The sequence below is a fragment of the Enhydra lutris genome, unplaced genomic scaffold (assembly GCF_002288905.1).
Source record: "Enhydra lutris kenyoni isolate GAN:26980312 unplaced genomic scaffold, ASM228890v2 scaffoldscaffold5, whole genome shotgun sequence".
NCBI lineage: Eukaryota > Metazoa > Chordata > Mammalia > Carnivora > Mustelidae > Enhydra > Enhydra lutris.
In genome coordinates this window covers 46,551,986-46,573,316 of record NW_019154089.1, presented here as the reverse complement: position 1 = coordinate 46,573,316, position 21,331 = coordinate 46,551,986, and the positions used below count along the sequence as shown (strand labels likewise).

The 21,331-nt window shown below is 38.2% G+C and overlaps 1 protein-coding gene across 2 annotated transcripts in view; it reads left to right on the top strand.

The window, feature by feature from the left end:
• Window positions 1–21,331, top strand: part of LOC111140845 (complement C7) — a 56,250-nt gene that overhangs the window by 9,606 nt on the left and 25,313 nt on the right. For both annotated transcript variants that reach the window (XM_022493058.1, XM_022493057.1), the window contains exons 4-10: window positions 1,427–1,568; window positions 4,097–4,244; window positions 5,618–5,756; window positions 12,407–12,577; window positions 14,587–14,830; window positions 17,019–17,132; window positions 20,608–20,774. In XM_022493058.1, the coding sequence (XP_022348766.1) occupies window positions 1,427–1,568; window positions 4,097–4,244; window positions 5,618–5,756; window positions 12,407–12,577; window positions 14,587–14,830; window positions 17,019–17,132; window positions 20,608–20,774 (1,125 nt within the window). The remainder of the gene's footprint in view (window positions 1–1,426; window positions 1,569–4,096; window positions 4,245–5,617; window positions 5,757–12,406; window positions 12,578–14,586; window positions 14,831–17,018; window positions 17,133–20,607; window positions 20,775–21,331) is intronic.

The window sequence follows — 21,331 nt, the reverse complement described above, 5'->3', positions numbered from 1 at the left end:
CCTGCTTCCTCCCCTCTCTCTCTGCCTGCCTCTATGCCTACTTGTGATATCTCTCTCTCTCTCTCTCTCTGTCAAATAAATAAAATCTTTAAAAAAAAAAAAAAAAGAAATGTGTTCACATTTAGCGCGGAAGGCTGACCTATAGTCTGCATAGTTCCCATAAGGACCAAATACATGAGGGTCTCATGACCGCCTGTTCATCTCACTGATGGTCAATATTGAGCCCAATGACAAGCACCGGAGAAATCCTGCAAAAGTATTTCATGAGTAGAGATTCGAAGAAGACATTTATGATCTGATACTCCCTGCACGTCCCCTCCCCCTTGAACACGAAGTACGTAACCACCAGCTTCATAGAGCAAAAGTGCAGCTCTTTCTCCCCATGGGCCCTTGTCCCCTGCTATCATCAAAACAACTTTTTGCACAAAAAAACATCTCAAGAATTCTTTCTTGACCATCCCACTCCTGGCCCCACATCAGTCTGTATATCCTGTCTTCCCTATTGGTCTTTGCTCAAGGCTTAAATTCTCTGGAATGTCAGATTTTGTTTATTTTTTTAGATAGGGAAAAGGTGAGTACAGAAAGAGGCTCACATGATTCATCTGACTGCTGTTGGGGACGCAAAGGATTTTGTGGACCTCTGTGTGTTTAAGTGTTAGACGCATGGCTTCATATCGACTAACTGAATTTTAGGACGAATTATTTGCTTCTCATGTGGCTCAGTGATTTCCTCTACTTTTCTCATACTTTCTCTCCCAGAGTTTTGCCTTTGACATGTTTCCCATTTCAGAGGCCAGTGATTTTGTTTGTCTAGTAGAATCCTGTTGCAGAAGTAGCTTCGTCTTTGGACTACCAAGGCTTCTGCGCTGTCCATTTACCTTCTGTACTGACATATGAGGTTCTCCAGATTGCTTTGCCTTGCCTTGTCTTCCTGAAGAAGGCTTAACATTCAACACAAATTAATTACCACCACTTTTCCAAAGGCTTTTGTGACTTAATTTCTCCTTAACCCTCGTTCCTAGGATCCTTACCCCACCTCTGGCAAAATTGAGTTAGTTAGCTCTTGGCACACAGCTTGAGCAAAACCATTAATCATCTGTAATGGAACTGGTTTGCTTATGTGTCTACCCGGCTCTTTCAAGTTACTTTCTTAAAGATCCACAAATTTTTTTTTTTTTTTTTTTTTTTTTTACACTCGATCCTGAGAATAAATAAGTAGCTGGGAGTCCTTCCTAAATAGTAATCCAAGTGTCACGGGGCTCAAGGACAAGTGGGTCTGTGGGTTTATTGATTTTGGAGGTTTTACATCTGCCCACCAGAATAGTTTCCTGAACACTGTTTCTTCAATTGTATTCATTTCTCTCCGATTTTGTCTCTCAGACAAAGGAGAGGAGATGTCCAAAAGCACTACCTGTTTTGTGTTTAGACTCGCAGGCGGTCAGTTGCTGTTTATGGGCAGTATGGCGGTCAACCTTGCGTCGGAAGTGCATTTGAAACACAATCGTGTGAACCTACACTAGGATGTCCGGTGGAAGAGGGATGTGGAGAGCGGTTCAGGTGTTTCTCAGGTATCTTTTCCATAGGTTTGGACACTCCATGCCGAGTGTAAGTTCAAATGTTATTTGATCAACTTGCTCAGTATGTATTTATTCAATTTTACTGAATTTATATTGGCCTGAAAATTAATTTTGTTGGCATATTAATTATACACTCAGCTATCATTATTTCAAATGTAACATCATTACTTCATCTGGTAGCAAATGTGGACATACTCCTTGCTTCTTTGAAAAGAAATATGGCAATTGACAGGCCCAGACTGCTCTTGACATTGCATTTTTGGTCAAGATGCAGAGTGAGTCTGGTACATCAAGATTGGGCAAAAACAAGGTTACTGCCCAAGTTATTATTACGTTTACAAGAAAAGCAACTCTGATTAGCTAATCGAGAAGCAATACAGGTCACTCCTATGCACAGGGTGATTGAAACATAATTTCAAGTTTGGGCACTGAGGGTTATTTGGCCTATTGTTTAGGTAGCGTTGGTGCAATCAGATTAATTCAACAACTTTTAGCAAATATTTATTATTGGGCGCCTGGGTGGCTCAGTGGGTTAAGCCGCTGCCTTCGGCTTGGGTCATGATCCCAGGGTCCTGGGATCGAGTCCTGCGTCGGGCTCTCTGCTCAGCAGGGAGCCTGCTTCCCTTCCTTTCTCTCTGCCTGCCTCTCTGCCTACTTGTGATCTCTGTCTGTCAAATAAATAAATAAAATTAAAAAAAAATTAAAAAAAAAATTTATTATTGTTATTATGCTCCAGATATAGTGGTGAGGGTTGTGGATATGTAAATGAAACACATAGCTTCTTCCTTCACAAATATTAAAGTTTATGGGCAGAAGAGCACATAAATAATCCCTGTATTAGAAGTGCTCCTCGGTAATACCTCTCTAACTCCTTTTTTACTTCCAAAACCCAAATCAGATGGCTCCTCTTTTAGGAAGCATTCCTTAACTCCTCAACTGACAAATCCTTTCTCTGTGTTCCCTGTGCATGTTGTACATATGTACATTGTACCATCTGTAATCTGGGGTGTTTGTTGGTCTGGTTATCTCTCTTGTGAACTCCTTGAGGATATGGATGATATTCCTTTAATTTTTGCATCTGAAGTACCTGGTACCTAGTAGACTCTCAACAAATGTTTGGTGTATGGGATTGCGTGAGACAACAGTGGGGTGCATGGGACACCATCAGAACAGGTGTGTGCAATGCAGAGTATGAGAACATAAACGAAGGAGTTGTACTACAACCTGTGGTATAGGGATGGTTTCTGAGAGGAGCTAATATGTACTTTGATTTTTGAAGGACATGCACATGACAGGCAGAGAAACCCTTTGAGGCTGAGAGACGTATTAGAGCAAGGAGATGAGAGAAAGCCTGGCCTTTAATTCACGTAGGTGTGATGAGGGTATAGGAAGCAGGTCGAAGAATGGCTGGAAATAATGCTGGGGAGGTAGGCGAGGGTTAGATCATCTGGTACCCTTCAGTGCCTCCTCCATGCCCATCTATCATAACAATTACATTGCGGGATTATAATGATCTGTGTTTTCATAGTCCTTCCTACTAGATCATAAAGTATATGAAAAGCCCAGCATACCATTTTTATTTTTATCTGTACCTTAACATCTGGAAGGGTGCCTTGCACAGATTAGGTGCTAAAGAAATGTTGAGTTTTAACCCTTTGACCCAGTTTCCATGCTCTCACAGTCTTTCACAGCAAATCACCAAAACAAGCAGAACTTTGGCATCTTGGTCAGTGATTACAAAAAAAGTGAACTGCCAAGTGGAAGGGCAGGATGTCGATCTGTCTTTCTAGTGGTTGACGCCTTTTGATTTTGGGGAGATTCAGACAAATGGCTTGATTATGGCTGAGAGCCTGGAATTTGAATTTGGCGTTTATTTTTAATTTTGTTTCCAGCTGAGGTCAGGATCTATTTTGTGTGTTAGATTATGAGGGCCATAGGGCGCCTGTGTGGCTCAGTGGGTTAAAGCCTCTGCCTTCGGTTCAAGTCATGGTCTCAGGGTCCTGGGATCGAGCCCCACTTCGGGCTCTCTGCTCAGCAGGGAGCCTGCTTCCCCCACTTTCTCCACCTGCCTCTCTGCCTACTTGTGATCTCTCTTGGTCAAATAAATAAATAAAGTCTTTGGAAAAAAATAGAATATGAGGGCCAAAATAATCATCAGTCATTCCCTGGACACCTTGAAGATTGATCTCAAATTCACAGTAGAATATTAGTGCAGAGTTGGGGTCCAGGGAAAAAACCTTTTTTTTTTTTTTTTTTTTTAAAGATTTATTTATTTAATTTAGAAAAAGTGACCACAAACAGGGGGAGGGGGAGAGGGAGAGGGAGAGAATCTGCTGAGCATGGAACCCCACACAGGGCTTGATATCATGACCCTGAGATCATGACCTGAGCTGAAGCCAAGAGTTGAAGCTCAACTCACTGAGCCATCCAGGCACCCCAGAGGCAAAACCTTTTCAATCCTAGGTAGTTTTCACCTTCTTCCTTCTTTTATTTTTGTTGGGGGCTTATCTTGTCTACAGGCCAGTGCATCAGCAAATCTTTGGTTTGCAATGGGGATTCTGACTGTGAAGAGGACAGTGCTGATGAAGACAGATGTGAGGAGTCACAACGGAGACCTTCCTGTGATCTTGATAAACCTCCTCCCAACATAGAACTTACTGGAAATGGGTAAGGTACTGGGCAGCTTCCTGTGTATATGGATGGGCTGTAGCTTTTCATTTTATTTTTGTTTTATGGTTTGGTAAGTCTAATAACAAGTCATACTAGCTAAGCCTTTGGCTCAGAGCTCTTTGCCACATTCTGGAACACTAAAAAAATTTTTTTTGAAGTTTTATTTATTTAAGTAATTTCTACCCCCAGTGTAGGGCTCAAACTCACAACCCCGAGATCAAGAGTCTCATACTCCCCGACTGAGCCATCCAGGCATCTTACCTGTATACCTGAAAATATAGGTGGTAAATGTAGAGTGTCCACTTGTCCCTGGACTATCCTGCTTTTAGCACTGGAGGTCCTATGTCCAGTGAAACCCCTCAGACCTGGGAAAACCCAGATGGTTGGTCACCTTCTGGGAGAAAGGTAGAAATAGAGAGAGAGAGTGAGAACTGGTTCAGTGACAATTATGGGGAGCTACTCAAGAGAACAAAGAGATATTAGAATAAGAACAGAGAAAGAATGGAGAAAGTGCTGTGTTGGGATATTTAAGCTTGAAAAGGAATTGTCTTAACCAGCTGGAAACTTTCATTTTCAAGTGAAGTTGGGACAATCCCATGTTGTCTTTTCAAAAGGAATTCTGAAGGACTTCTAAGGGTCAGATCCAAGTTAAGATTTTAAGGCTTTTAAAATAGTTTATTTTAGAGTCAGAGGTGGTTTTTCTGTAATATTTTAAATTCATTAACAGAGAAATGGTAAAATTAGTCTAAAGAGTGTACCATTCAGTATGCTAAGAGGCAATTTAGGTGAAATTTATTGTAGAAAGTTCCCTCCTGGGGCACTTGGGTGGCTCAGTTGGTTAAGCATTTACCTTCAGCTCAGATCATGTTCCTGGGGTCCTGGGATCAAGCCCCACTTGGGGCTCCCTGCTCAGCCGGAAGCCTGCTTCCCCCTCCTTCCCTGCCCCTCCTCCCTGTTTGTGTTCTTTCTCTCTCCCTCTCTTCAAATAAATAAAATCTTAAAAAAAAAAAAAAAGAAAGAAAAGAAGAATTCCCTCTCCTCAAGAGTAATCTTAGTTGTACTGGTTTTATCTATAGACTCAACATAAAACCAGCTGTTTCTATAGATACAAAAGGACTGTGTATTTCCCAAACATGTTCTTAGACTGAAGGGATGTTGGAGTCTCCCAGCTTTTAGTTTTAGCCATTATACATGCAGGGAAGGTTGGAAAATATATGGTGTGCATTAGGAAACTGTTCTCATTATTTGAACTCTCTCAAAGAGATACTTAACTGTAATTTATTTCAAGATTTTCTAGAATTCTTTTTCAGCAAGTGCTGTTTTTGGTTTTTAATCATCTTTTCTTCTTCCCCCCCACTTTTTTTTAACAGTTACAATGAACTCACTGGCCAGTTTAGGAAGACAGTCATCAACACTAAAAGTTTCGGTGGTCAATGCAGAAAAGTGTTTAGTGGGGATGGAAAAAAGTTCTATAGACTGAGTGGAAATATCCTTTCCTATACATTCCAGGTACTTAATTTCATTGACTTAATTTATTTTTAATCTGTGAATTATTGCCAGAGATTGTTACTTATATGATATTGATTTTTGGGTATTTGTTGAGTATTTATTTGTGGCTTAATATTTGGTCAATTATTATAAATGTTTTATATGGGCTTAAAAAGGATACATATTCTTTTAACTCTGGGGTACAGGGCAATGATAATTTCAATTTGTCTCATTTAAGCTGAACTATTCTTTTTTTCTCATTTTCAAGTCCCTAACCCAAACTTGATGGTCTGTCCCTTATGGATGTCAAAACTCAAGGCCCTGGTCATGACTGGTCATGATGATCTCCTTACCACTGCCACAGTGTCAGCTTACTTGAAAATGCTTTTATTTTTAAATTGTGAAATATATCATACATGCAAAAGAATGTGACTAATATAAACACACAGCTTGAAGGAAGCTAATAAAACAAATACTCATATATGCCCACTACTCACTCACCATAGAATTGCCAAAGATTGACTTAAAGGCTCTCATCTATGCCTCTCTGGCCATATCCTCCCCACTCTTACTCCCTAGACAACCACTATCTTCTGTTTTATATTAGTCACTTGTCTTTCTGTATACATTTATCTCATATGTCTTTGTCCCTAAATAAGAATATGTGATTCAGTTTTGCCTGTTTTTTGGCAATTTATATAAGTCAGTCCTATAGTATACATTCTATGACTTTTGTTCATTCAAAATTATGGTTTTGAAATTTATTCATGCTGATGTAGATGACATTTTTATCGCTGGTTCCAATTTTTTCTTATGAAAATGTCTTGCACATTCTTGTGCATGAGTTCCATGCAGATGAGCTAGAGCTTCTTTAGGGCATACACCTTGTACCTGAATTGCTGCCTTACAGGTTATGTATAGGTTACACTCTGCTCAGGAAAGTTTCCAAAATGAATGTGCCATCAATTTATGCCCTATCAGCAGTGTGGAAGGGGGAGCCTGTGCTCCTTATCCTTGCCAACATCTGCATTGCTAGAATTTTCCATTTTGCTTAGGGTCTCAGGGTCTTTGTTCCAGGCTCCTGCTTCTTATAAGCTGTTTCTGTCATATACACCTAACCTCCTTCTCTACCAGGATTTCCACACAAAATCCACTCACACAGCAACAGTTATGGATTTAGGGAGAGAATCCTGAACATCTGAAGGGAATATAGAGGAGAGATTTTCTGTTGCAGTCATGCCAACGCAGTCAACAACAATGGTTGATGTCCTATATCATAAAACATCTGTCCTTTTAGAACCTCAATAAATCAAAGTTTCTGGTCTAATCCCATTTCAGCTTCTCTTGTTCTAAGACCTCTTCTTCTTTCACTCCTTTCCTCCCTTCTTCCCAGAATTCTGAAAATTTCCAGCTCAGAGCTTCTTAACCTATTACTCCCAAATTTGTAAGTCAAAAACCATTAGGATGCCTATCTCAAAGCATAAAGTGTAGAGATGTAAAAAAGTTCTTTTAAACCAATTAGAATCAAAATATCTATGATGCAAAATGATCTAAGAATGCAAACAAAAAATGTGGAAAATACATGTGAATAAGTATATAAATATGAAAATGTGCTAAACTTTATAACAATCAAATGAAGTGAAATTATAATATTAAGGAAACCTTAATATAAAAAACAAAACAAAAAACAACAACAACAACAAAAAAACTATTAGGATGTTCAGACAGAAGGGTTTTTGTTTACCAAACTTAACCCTCTTCAGAATGCAGTTTTCATTATAAATAGCAAACAGCATTACAATAGAATAAGTTATATTTAAGAACTACTTTGTCATGGGGGCACTTGGGAGGCTCGTTTGTTGAGCATCTGATTCTTGATTTTGGCTCAGGTCATGATCTCATGAGTCATAAGATGGAGCCTTGTGTCGGACTTTGTGTTCAGCAAGGAGTCTGCTTGAGATTCTCTCTCTCTCTCTCTGCTCCCTCTTGCTCTCACTGTCTCTTAAATAAATAAATCTTAAAAACATACTGTATCATGGAAATGAAAAGTGAAATTGATCTGAAAAAAATAATGGTAGCTGTCAATTTTTTAATATCTCCTGTGGCACCTGTACTGTTTTAGGCAGTTTGTGTAGGTTTTATCCTTATAATATCTTTGGAAGGTGAGTAATATTTTACCATTTTATATAGGTAGAAATTGAGGCTCAGAGTACTTTAGCTGGCTTGCTTTAAATCACCAAATTAATAAGTAGTAGAATTTGGATCCAATATGTCAGATTTCACAGTCCTTTCTTTTTCTAGCTTATTTTACTCTCCCAATATCTTGTATTTAATTGCTTTCCCATCTCTAAATTCTACACAGTGAATAATATATACTGTAAGGTATTATACTAGCCAGAAGGAATAATGTAACATAGGCATATGTAGAAATATTTTTTCTTCTCTTCGTAGGAGGATGTGTTGATAATTCTTTCATAATTATAAGAGAGATAATTGCATATGTATTTTTTGGGGTCAAATTTAGAGAGTTACAGGGCAGAGAAAATCATGAAAGAATTTCTGACATTGTTGGAAGACAGATATACTGGAAGTCTGCAGCTTCTGAAGAAGAGAAATAATTTAATAACAGCATACCCCTGACATTCATTTCAGCATGGCTTGGATTTTGCATTGACATCTGAAATGTCTTTCCAGTCCCTGAATTTGAAGGTGTTTGTCAGAGGTAGAGGGAAATTATAACCTGTTATTGAGTGAAGAATGGAGATGTTTTGAGGATCGAGCCTGAGGGAAGTGAAGTAGAAGCACTAGGCAGTGAGTCAGTCATTGAAGAGCTAACCCAGTGTGGAGATTGGGATGGGAAATGCTCTCCACAACTCAAACAGACCTGAGGCCACTGGGTATTCAGCTACCTCTGAGTGGAAGATGGCTTTTGGCTCATTGGCACATAAACATTTGTAAATAAACAGGAAACAGAATTGGTCAGTCCATTTTATAGCCCATTTCAGTTATTACCATTGTGGTTTGTCCAGAGCAAACCTGGTTTCATGTTGACTAAGCCACTATCTTTGATGCCATGCACTGTCTCTGTTTGCTCATATTTCTCATACTGCAAGGAAGTCTTGGACACATAAACACATTCCTCCTCCATGATTGTTTTGGGAAGGACCACTTTGCTAATTCAGCCTGGAGATTGTTGAAAGACTATTGTGTTCATTGTCAGCTTATAATGAGTGCAGAGGGGAGTAAATAGGAAGGTGGAGAAAATTAATTACTTCCTGGCTTTTCCTGTACTTAGTCTTGAATGTACTTCATTATATTTTTGGAAAAGAGATCCTATGTACATATCAAGTAAATAACAAAATCGTATTCTTTTTAAAAAAGACATTTATTTTAGAGAAAGAGAAGGAGCGCATGAGCAGTGGGAAGGGACAGCAGGAGAGGGAGAGAATGTCAAACAGACTCGCTGCTGAGCACAGAGCCCAGTGTGGGGCTTGATCCTACCACCCTGAGATCATGACCTGAGCTGAAATCAAGAGTCTGATGCTTAGCTGACTGAGCTACCCAGGTGCCTGGCTCTTCTTTTCCTTTTTAAAAGATTTTATTGATTTATTTGACAGGGATTGAGAGAGAGAGAGAGAGGGAGAGAAAGTACAGAGAGGGGAGAAGCAGAGGGAGAGGGAGAAGCTGACTCCCTACTGAGCAGGGAGCCTAATGCAGGGCTTAATCCTAGGACCCCTGGATCATGACCTGAGTCAAAGGCAGCTGCTTAATCAACTGAGCCATCCAGATATCCCCTTCTTTTCTTTGTAATAATCTAAAAATGTGGGTACTGTCATTTCTATTTTACAATTGAAGAAAGTTGAGACAAAAAATATTGAAGAATTTACCCACAATCATAGAGTTATAGATAACAAATATGGAATGTAAACTCAAAAAGTATGTCTGCAGAAGCCTTGCAGCACAGTCTACTTAAGCGGAGTTAGAATACATATACATTTGATAGGACTAAGCCAGTAGGGAAAGAAAAATTGAAGCTGTGGGAGAGGGAATAAGCAACCAATTTAATACATCCTTAGAAGTGGTGGGAAGGAATGCAATAGAGATGAGACAGAAATTAGCTTTAGGTGGAGGAAGGACACCTGCAGAAGAAAGGAAGTGAAGAGATGTAAATATGCTTGTGGACTTATTCGCCAGAGTTTAGGAGAGTTTATGTCTGATAATGGGAACGTTTGTAAAGAAAGAGGTTAGAGTTAATTTCTGAGAGTGAGGGAAGTGGTTCTAAGATTGGGGGACTGAGGTAGGTAGAATTTTTGAAATAGATACTGTAGAGAATGGGAGAGAAAGAGAATGGAAATATAGGGATGCTGCACTGTATTAAGGGTTCCCCTGAGACTGGAAATCATGAGCGGACTTACAGTGGTACTGATCGATTAGCTGTGTGATTTTTCTATCATAGTGTTAAGCAGATTGTCTGTGAGCATTGAAACAGGGTTGGAATTCTGCCAGGAAAACATGATGGCAAAGCATATCTAGGGAAGAGAGTTAAGTCATCGGCGAGAGAGTGGTTGAAGTCATGAACCAGGAGGTCTATCTGAAAAAGAAGGAAGTAAAAATATGAAGGTGGTGATAGAGAGAGAGAAGGGAAACCAAGAAGAAGAACTTGTGTCTATAAAGTTGGATAATGGATAATAGAATGAGAATCAAAAGGGTAAGAGGTGGCAGAAAGTAGGATGTTTGAATCTGTGATTTCAGAGGAAGGATCAGTTTGGGGGCTTCTAGGTTGGTTGGAGAGAGTATTAATTAAGGGTCATTGAAGAAGATCATGTTACCTTGAAAAAGTGACTTGCAGCTCTGTGTAGAGTAGATGAGAGTAGGAGATGGTGAACTGAAGCAGCTAAAGAAGCTTATTTGCATTAATCAAGTATTTGAATTGCAGATTCGAAGAGGAGGGAAAACAGGCTTTTTTTTTTCCCTTGCATTTAAAAGAAAATAGATAACTTCTCTTCCTTAAGAGACATAAAAAGCAAATTCTGTGTCTTTCTAAAACCAAATAGGACTGAAACACTATCTAGTGGTTGCAGCTATCTCTGATGGCACTCTTATTAATGTCTTCTTCATAGTCAATAATAATACATATATTCTCCATCTCAGTTTGTACTGAATTTTTGCCTTTGACTTTTAAACAAACCAATTTCATGATGTAATGAAAATAATGCTCTAACAAAAGATATGAATAAATCTACCTTTTCTTATCTGCTGGCATGTTCTTAACGTGCATGTATAATTTTGAACGTGGGCGGTGATAAAAGTAATACAATATTTTCTGGCATTTTGCTCATTTTTTCTAGTTTTTCTTTTCTGATTCTTCTTTTTTAAGGTAGGCTCCATCCCCGGAGCTCAGTGCAGGTCTTGAACTCACAACCCTGAGACCATGACCTGGGCTGAGATCAAGAGTCAGACATTCAACTGACTGAGCCACCCAGGAGCCCCTGAATTTCTTTCTAGTCTTTTTTTTTTTTTTTTTGACTGGGGAATATGCTTGTATGGTTATAATGAACAGGATTATCACATGTATACCCACTTTCTCATTTAACATCAGTATTTTTCTTCATAGACATCATTTAAAATGGCTACATGGCATTCTATCATTTCCATTCCTTTTAGGTTTTAGTTTAAAGTGTACCATATCCATCATTTTAATGGTTTCTGTGCTTATTTATCCTCTGATCTCAAACACAGATGTGGGTATGCTAAGAACACAAATGCTTGTGGAAGGACAGTTACTGATTTGACTATTTGTACAGAGCAGACATTGTGAGAGGGAGTCATCTTGTATGTCTTGTTTTATTTTCATGGTGTTTGACAGTTTTGAGTGAATTAATTGCCAACAACTTAAAAAAGTCTGGAGATTTTTATGTCAAGATTTCAGATTTTTCTCTTTTCTTAAAAACAGCTAAACTGACAATGCTAGAACTTCAAGTTACATATAGTAACTGTATGATGAATTTGAGTGTTGGTGTCCTTTTCCTACAGTGTTGGTGTTCACTTCATCCCCCTGCTTCCATGGAATCTTCCAACATTTATATGACTTGCCAGCCCCCATGGGCATTTTATTTTGACACTTGATCTAGGATAAAATAAGGGATAAATAAATGATTGTCTTGGAGCTCTCACTTCTCTGTTAGCTACATGTGAGTCTCCTGTTGTCTGCTTCAAAATTCTTTTGGGATGGACTTTTCTTCTACTGTCTGTCATAGGGAAAAAAAAAATTGCATCTTGTTCCCCTCTATTAGAGGAAAAATCAAGAACCAAAGGCTTTTCAGTTCTCTGTTAGCATAATTTGGTTGATTTGCTGACTTCTGGGTTAACTATTGACATTAAAAGAAAGTGGGAGATGTTTGTACACAGATGTGTTCTGTGAATCACTTGGAATTGCCATTATTGACACCCCTCTTAGCAAAGAGTAATTGTGGAATGGACTCTATTCCTTATACTCATATGGGCCTGGTTGTAATGAGAACCACAGTCATTTTGTGTCAATGGAGAGATTTGTCTTTTTGGAGAAGATTGTTTGAAGAAAGTATATATGTTAAAGGATCCATGGCAGAAGATTTTTGGTTATATCCAAGGCCTTAATTTGGTCATAGCAAACTTTTTCATTTTCTTGACAGGTGAAAATAAATAATGATTTTAATTATGAATTTTACAACAGTACCTGGTCTTATGTAAAGAATACCTTGACAGACTATACATCATCTAGTAGCAAAAGCCACCTTTTTGGATCTTCGTTTTCTTCATCTTATCGTACAATACCACATTTCAATGAAGACCACAAGAAAAAGGTCAGTATGAAATATTAGTTGACTTTTCTATATTTTACTGTTTAAATATTTCTAACATTAACATTAATTAAAAGTGTGTTTACCAAACAGATCAGATTTCTTTTTTAAATTAGGGTAGTACTATCTTCTTCAAAGAGACAATGTAATATATTTCTTTAAAAGGTAAGATCATGTTTTGTTACTTCTCTTGGATAATATATTTACTTATACTTTTTGTTTTCTTTTTCTTTTTCTTCTTCCTCCTCCTTCTCCTCCTCCTCCTCTTCCTCCTCCTCCTCCTCCTTCTTCTTCTTCTTTTTTTTTTTAAAGTAGACTCCATACCCAATGTGGAGCTTGAACTCAGGACCCTGAGATTAAGAGTGAGTGGCATGCTCTGCTGACTGAGCCAGCCAGGCACCTCTCTACTTTTTATTTTCTTATTAAAGTATTTGTTCTTATTTGAAAATCTTGAAAAAGCATTACTTTCAAATCTTCTAGTTAAATTTTTCTTTAATTTCTAATTCACGATTACTATACATGGTTATATAAATGTTATATATATTTGAAAAAATCCAATTAATATGTGCTTCCTAAACACTAACACTTAGAAGGTACATAAAACTAAAAGATTTTGGAACACTTTATTACTTTTGAAATACCCAAATTTTTATCTGAGAAATTAAAAGCCTTATTTTTAGATACTTTGTTGTTTTGAGATACTAAAAGTTTTATCTTGGGCAACCTGAACAGTTGAGATAGATTACACAAGTTGATAGACACTTAGTGCTGGAGAAGTTTTCAGGCTGATTGTCATTCCAAATTTGCATATTTCATCTCATTCTTGAAGTCAGTAACTTGATTAATAAATCACAGGGAGGTATGAAGGAATAGTGGTTTTATTTGTTTTATGACTAAGAAGCTGACTATGGAGGTAGGAGCTGGATAAACATTTATCATCTTTATACTATATTGTTCACAGAAGTGAGGATTTGATATAAAGTAGATCCATCCTGGATATCATTACAAGATGCTTAGGGAGTCCTCAAAGACCTCATTGTATCCACTACTGGGTACTTACCCAAAGAATACAAACACTAATCCAAAAAGGGAGAGGCACCCCTATGTTTATTGCAACATTATTTACAATAGCTGAATTATGGAAACAGCCCGAGTGTCTATTGATAGGCAAATTGATACAAAAGATGTGGTATATTTATACAATGGAATATTACTCAGCCAGAAAGAAGAACGCAATCTTGCCATTTGCAACAACATGGATAGATTCAGAGAGTATAATGTTCAGTGAAATAAGTCAGTCAGAGAAAGACAAATGTCACATGATTTTATTCATATGGGGAATTTAAGGAAGTGAATGGACAACAACAAAAAAGAGACAAACCAAAAAGCAGACTCTTAATTATAGAGAACAAACTGATGATTACCAGAGGGGAGGTGAGTGGGGAGATGGGCGAAACAGGTGATGGGGATAAAGTGCACTTGTTGTGATGAGGACCGGGTGATGTATGGAATTGTTGGGTCACTATATTGTACATCAGCAACTAATAGAGGACACAAGCATTTGTGTTCTTAGCATACCTTGCTCATTATGAAGCGAGGGACCCCAGTATGGAATATAAATTACATGGTCACCTTACGTATAAGTCATTGTGTACTCCCCAGGGACACACTGTTTTATATACTTATTTGTGAGATTGTTTGGCAGTTAATGAAGCTGATTCTTTTTTCTAGTTGAGGAGGACATAACAACTTGGTTTTGAGATCTTAAAGGTCATATATGCAAGAAATTACCATGTTATCACTCAGATATTACTCCTATTTGGTATTCCAAAAGTTCCATAGGTTGCTTCAAGGGAGCAGGCCCAGAGAAGACCTTATATCTCATCATGCATTAAAATAGAAATTCATATAGTTTGGGTTGGAGGTGGCAGCTGATGGAGACATTGGATAGCTCTTCCACTGCCTTTTTATCTCCAACCTAAAACTCTTTTTACTCTCTCTTCTTTCCATAGAGTTATCAGTTGTTGGTTGTCCAGAACTCTGTGGAAGTGGCTCAGTTTATCAATAACAATCCGGAATTTTTACAACTTGCTGAGCCATTCTGGAAGGAGCTCTCCTTCCTTCCCTCTCTGTATGACTACAGTGCCTACCGAAGATTAATCGACCAGTATGGGACACATTATCTGCAGTCCGGGTCCCTAGGAGGAGAGTATAAAGTTCTGTTTTATGTGAACTCAGAAAAAGTCAAAGAAAGTGGTAAAGTATTAAAAAATTATTAAATATAAACATTGCAGGAATTTTAATGGGGGTAACGACATGGAGTTAGCTTAAACTTTTAGAGCTTTAAAATATGACAAATAGAGATTAAATTGCAAAGGAATCCAGAATGGCAAGAATCCATTATATTCTACTCAAAATCTTTAGGCTCTAAGAAAAAGGCTACCTACTCTTTTGGAGAGGACCCTGAAATGTGAGATAGTCATTAATGATTATCGGCTATCCTCAGAGGGTGCTGAGTGGGTTTTTGGAATACTCCTTAACCTTTTCCATTTCTCAGCTTAAGTAATATTCTTCAAGGAAAAGCTAATGAGGAATTATATTTCAGAAATCAAAATGTTTTAAAGAAGTATTTTGTTTACCTCTGTTCATTACAACTCACATTCCTTTAAAAGTAATCTGTTCCAGATATCACAAGTTTGCTTACTACATAATTCTTGTAACAATAGCTTAAATTTATCAGAGCCTTTTTTTTTTTTTTTTAAATCAGAGCCTTTCTTATGATAGTCAAGTTACATAGGTTAGCCATGCTCCTCACTACTATCTGGTGAGGTGGACGCTACAATTCCTGTCTTACAGACTGAGAAATGGCGACTCAGGGCTATGGTAAGACTCATCCAAGGGCATATAGAATGTAAGGCAGTCTACTGGCTCCAAGGTCAGCTGAGCTTTTTCCTTATGCTATGGTGTTGTTAGAATTGCCTGATTTTTGTTAGAATCAGTGCACACCACTGAGTTTGTAATTTTTTGACTTCATAATTAGAGGAGAGTCCTCACCAGGTATCCCAATGTGGGAGGGGAGGGGTGGTATCTCAGTGTCCATTCTTTCTTTGCAAAGACCTTTTGGCTCTGGTTTACTAATATTCCAAATCAAACCTGCCCCTTCCCACCTTTGTTAAGCTGATACCTACAATTCCTTCTCCATTCCAAATCACCTCTTCAAGGGTCTTTCTTTTCAGTCAAGCCTTTTTACAATTGTGGACGAGAGTGAGACTTACTACATGAATTTAGAGGTCATGTAACCTTCCCTTGTGGATGAACTACAATATTTTTCTGTTTCCATTGACTTATTTTTTTTCCATTAAGCTTAATTTTTACCAATTAAGATTTAGCCAGAATTTGAAATTTTCTATCTTCCCTGCTTGGAAATGAATGTACAAGCACAGGTTTTTGTTTGTTTGTTTGTTTTTGTTTTATTTTGTTTTAGCAACAACAAAGGCAATATTTCTTTGGAAAATTAATCCAGCAAGTGGCTTGATCTAAACTCAGTTTCACTGCTCCCCCACTTTTTCCCTTAGTACTTAAAAGAAATGGCAAGAACTTTTAAAGAATTTCCAAGTTGGTCAAAGTACTATTTTGAGTAAAAATTTTACTCTTGAGCAGTTTCTGTTCTTTCTGAAAGTTCTAATTGAAATATAATCAAAACTGCTGAGTTATAATAATATATGCCCCCTCAATTGTTCTGTAAGAGATACTGAAGTTATTATAGTAGAGTTAGCAAAATTATATGAGAAAAATATATTTCCACACTTTATTAATTTCTATCCTTCTTAAAAAACGCTTGGCAAAACTCCATTTGATAATGAGTAGAAATTGTTACATGGTATGGTTATGAGCGAGGGGAAGGAAATGTTGGAAACCAGAGATGGTAAAGATACTAAAATGGAGAGATTGAGGCAGTAGACCTAGGATTTTGGGAATTAATTACTGTAGAACCAGAACCTAGCATTTGAGGTTTCCAGTAGGTGGATGGGGACCATTACATGCCTACTTTTATTGATTTACTTCATGCCTGAGCAGCTGACTGTGGATGGACAAAGATATCACTCTTTGGGGCGTTCCATTTCTGTTCCTTCCACTGTTTCATGTAGAAACCATCCCAATCTTCTCCTCTCTCCGGTCAAGTTAATAGGAGCCAAAAATGGCATTCGAAAATAAGTTTCAGACACATGATACTTCATTCCTAGATATATGCATGTATCTGTTATTTTGTTTAATAACAAAAATAAAATATTCCTTTTTCTGACCCTTGATCCTTCTGGAGCTCTTGAGTAGATGGCCACCATAGTAGGACATAACCTCTTACCCCTTCCTCACACCTGGCTGCATCTTAAAAGGAGTTTTTAACAAATGCAGAAATTAAACACCTTTAAAACTTTTCCTTCAGGTTTTGGTTCAGAAGATATGAAGAGATGTACTTCCTCAGGTTTTAACTTTTTCTTTGTATCATCATCATCGCACGAATGCAAAACCCTGACAGATGTCTTAAAATCAGATTCAGGTAAATAAGAAAGGGGGCAATTTGCATTATGAGCTAAATCTCTATCCCTCTTTCTCGTGGCTAATTCCTGGCCTCCAAGGGCCTTTGAGATTTTAACAGGTGTCCTATTTTATGTTTTTTATGTATTTGGTTATGTTTGCCTCTGATCTTTCTTTCACGTGTCATGGCAGTGAGACATCATGCAGAGTGAAAAGTTCACTGGGTATTTCCTGTGCACTATAAATAAGTCCTCCGTGTATACTACCTTTCTCCCCTACAATGACAGTTGGCAATCAAACCTAGAAAAAGGACACCAGTAGGAGAAGAATCAATTCCACTTTGACATGGATGCCCAGTGCACTTTTGGTGTCTGCTGCTGCTGCTGCTGCTGGGAGAGGGAGTGGAGAAAGTGGTGTGCTATCCTTTAAGTGATTGAAATAGGAACTGGAAAAATAAACTGATTTAGATTGTGTCTAGATGCCATGGTAAGGAACTGGGATTTCATTCTGATGGCAAGGGGTGCCGTTATAGGATTTAATACAGAGAGTGATTAAATGAAAGATTACAAAGAAAGTTGTAGAGAAAGAAGAGGGACCGAGAAAGGATAATCTGATAGGATAAGAACCAGAAAAGAAGTGCCTGGCCAGCTCAGTCATAGAGCATGTGAATCTTGATTTCAGGGTCATTGAGTTTGAGCCCCACATTGGGCATAGAGCCTACTTAAAAAAAAAAAAAAAAAAAAAAGGAAAAATCAAGAAAAATAGGGGGGAAAAAAAGGAACCCAAAAAGATAAGTAACATTAAAAATAAAGGAAAAGGAGAGGTCAACAGAGAGAAATTCTTGAGAGAAATTAAGTAAGAAAAGGAATGAAGACTCTTCATTGAATTTGGTGATTACAATTTACTTGCCTTACAATGAAGGGATTCTTAGTGTGGTAGCAATGGATTGAGTGGTACTAGAGCTTAAATTCTCCCAGGGTGATGGCAGAAATTGGGGCAAAGGTGAAGATTGACCCAGGTGTCAGGGTTCTTACCGAGGAAGTGGGGATTCTTGGGATGTTGGTAGATGACTGCAGAAAGGAGGGAGACAGAGGAGTGAAATCAGGTTTATTTACTGATTCACCTCCTTCATTCATCAACTGTGTATGGAGACTGTGGTATACGGTGGGATTTGTTCAAGGCATTGGGGTACAAGCAGTGACATGCCCAAGAGAATATCTATCTTCATGGAGCTGGCATGACAAAGGAGGAAAACAGGTTTTTTTTTTTTTTTTTTTAAAGATTTTATTATTTATTTGACAGAGAGAGAGATCACAAGTAGGCAGAGAGGCAGGCAGAGAGAGAGAGGGGGAAGCAGACTCCCCACCAAGCAGAGAGCCGGATGTGGGGCTCGATCCCAGGACCCCGGGATCATGACCTGAGCTGAAGGCAGAGGATTTAACCCACTGAGCCACCCAGGCGCCCCGGAAAACAGGTTTTTGAAAGAAATGGAAATATAGTGATCTGGAAATAGAAATGAGAATGGGAGGTTTGGGAAGATGTAGACATCCATTATCAGCTGGGCAACTGGAAGCTGCTCACTGATTTTATTTTATTTTGTGTTTAACAAACACATAGCATTTACTATGTGCCCGGCACAATTTTGAGTGATTTACAAAAATTAGCCCAAATATTCTTCCTATCTGAATTAGGTATTATTCATATTCCCATTACACAGAGAGGGACACTGAGTCACAGAAAGGTTGCCCAAGATCGCAGTTGGTAAGCATCAGACATGAGATTCAAAGACATGACATTTGGCTTCACATTCTGGACTCCTCATTGTCACACCAAGCTGACTCTCTAGGGAAAGAGGGCCAGCTGGCACAGGGAGCTCACTGAGGTGTGGAGAGGGAGGCTACAGCCTTAAAAATAAAATTAAAATTGATTTTTTATACTCTGTAATTTGTAAAAATGTCTGCCTGTTAAGGCCGTGACTTCTCCAACTTTAGTATACACCGAGATTATCTGAAGAAGCTTGTTAAAAGGCTGATTCCAGGGCTTTCCTCCCAGCTGTCCTCTCATAGATGCTGGAGCCCAGAAATGTGTAGTCACTCCAGGTGGTTCTGAGTCGGGTCCTGCAGGGACCTGCCTTCCAAGGACAACTATTGGCATATTAAAAATGGAGCTAACAATGAAGATGAGGAAGTACTTGGTAATTTATTAAAGACATCAGGTTTAATTTCTGATAAATGTATAGTTTTTGAATTTGAAAATTTTATGAAATTGCAAAATGTAGTTAAAAGAGGTGAACTGAAAATCACCCAAATCTGGTCTGCGAGGTAGGAATATCCAGTCATGACCAATGTAAAAATCAATGACAAATGGAGACAAAAATAATCCTGAAATTATAGGGCACATAAATGCAGAAAAAAATTCAACTAAAATTCACTGCTTAGAATACTTTTCATGTGTTAATGTATGCCTGTTAATGAATAGGGTTTTTTGTTTTTTTTTTTGCTTATTGTTAGTATTCCAGATGCAATGAAGTCCTCTTCATCTTATTATGAAAACTTTCAAACATACATAAAGAACATTGTAATAAATACCCATATACCCACCTCTTTTATGTAGCAATAATTATGACATTTGGCTATATATAATGTACATATAATATTTATAATGTGGATTATTTAACAATGTATAAGTATTATATATGCAAAATTTGTGTAATCTTATTTAAACCATTTGTAAGTAAATTTCATGATACTTCCATAAAACATTTTTGTTTTTAAAAAGCTTTTGTTTATTTTTTTATTTGAAAGACAGAGAGAGAATGAGCCAGCCTGTGTGCTCCTGTGTGTGCAAGCAGGGGGAGGGGCAGAGAGAGTGAGAGAATCCTAAGCTGACTCCACACTGAACACAGAGCCTGATGCAGGGTTTGATCCCACAATGCTGAGATTGTGCTCTCCGCTGAAACCAAGAGTTGGATGCTCCACCGACTGAGCCAGCCAGGCGTCCCCTTCTTTTTTCCTTTAATAGACATTTTTTTTCTTTAGAGTAGTTTTAGGTTTACAGCACAACTGAGCAAAAAGAAGAGAGTTTCCATTTACTTCAGTCGGAAACTAAGGCCTCCCCACCATCAGCATTCCCCACCACAGTGGAACATTCGTTCTTGTGATCCCCTACAGTCCATAGCTTATGTTAGCATTCAGCCTTGGTGTTGTACATTCTATGGGTGTGGACGGATGTTTAATGCCGCTTATCCACCAAGTCATATCACACAGAGAAATTTCACTGCTCTAAAACCCCTCCATGCTTCACCCATTTATTCCTCCCACCCACCACTGCTGACAATCACTGATATTTTTACTGTCTCCAAAGTTCTTTCTTTCCAAGAATGTCATAAAGTTGGATGGGTTATGTTTTAGTCCTTGATAAGAGTTTTCATTTTTATATTCTCCTTTTTGTTTCATTTGTGCATCCCAACTGATTTGTTTGGATTTCTCCTTGCACAGGAACTCAGAGCAATAGGCTGAAAGGGGACTCGTTCGTCAGGGGGGGAAGTCCAAATTTTGTGGCTGGCCTCAGTTCACTGGATCTGAACAATCCTGCTAGAAACAAAGAGCAATATTCTTCCTGGGCAGAATCTGTGACTGGTGGTCCCCAAGTCATAAAACAAAAGGTATGTCCTGTTCTGTTGAAAGCAGCACAAAGCAGGCATGTTCCTTCGCACTGGGAAAACGAGATTAAATCAAGGTGGTTAAACAGAGACAGCTGTAATTAGCATTTTCTGTATCCCAGTTATGTTTTGTATAGTAAAATGAATGCATACATAATAATAAGAAACAGAAGCTTCATTATCTTGTATGTTCATATTTCAATTGTAAAGGTTAAATATCTTGTAAATCCCAAGAGAAATTATAACAAAATTTGCATATTAAGCTTTTGACCTAAATTTGATTATGTTTTCCTTGGTCTCTAATTCAGAAGAATTATAGATTCTTGCATGAGGAAAGCATTTAGGCTTGTCTACTGTCCCATCAGATTACCTTTCTTCCTCTGGCCGCGGCATGTGGGCTCTTGGAGACATGTCCCTTAAGTTAAAACAAGTTCGGCTGCTACAATTTTAGGATGTTTTATTGATGCAGTCAGTTCTTTGATAATGCAACGTATGTGCTCTTAAAAACCGGAGAGCTAGGCGGAATTGCACAGTGAAGAGCCTCTGGCTTATGGGGAAAA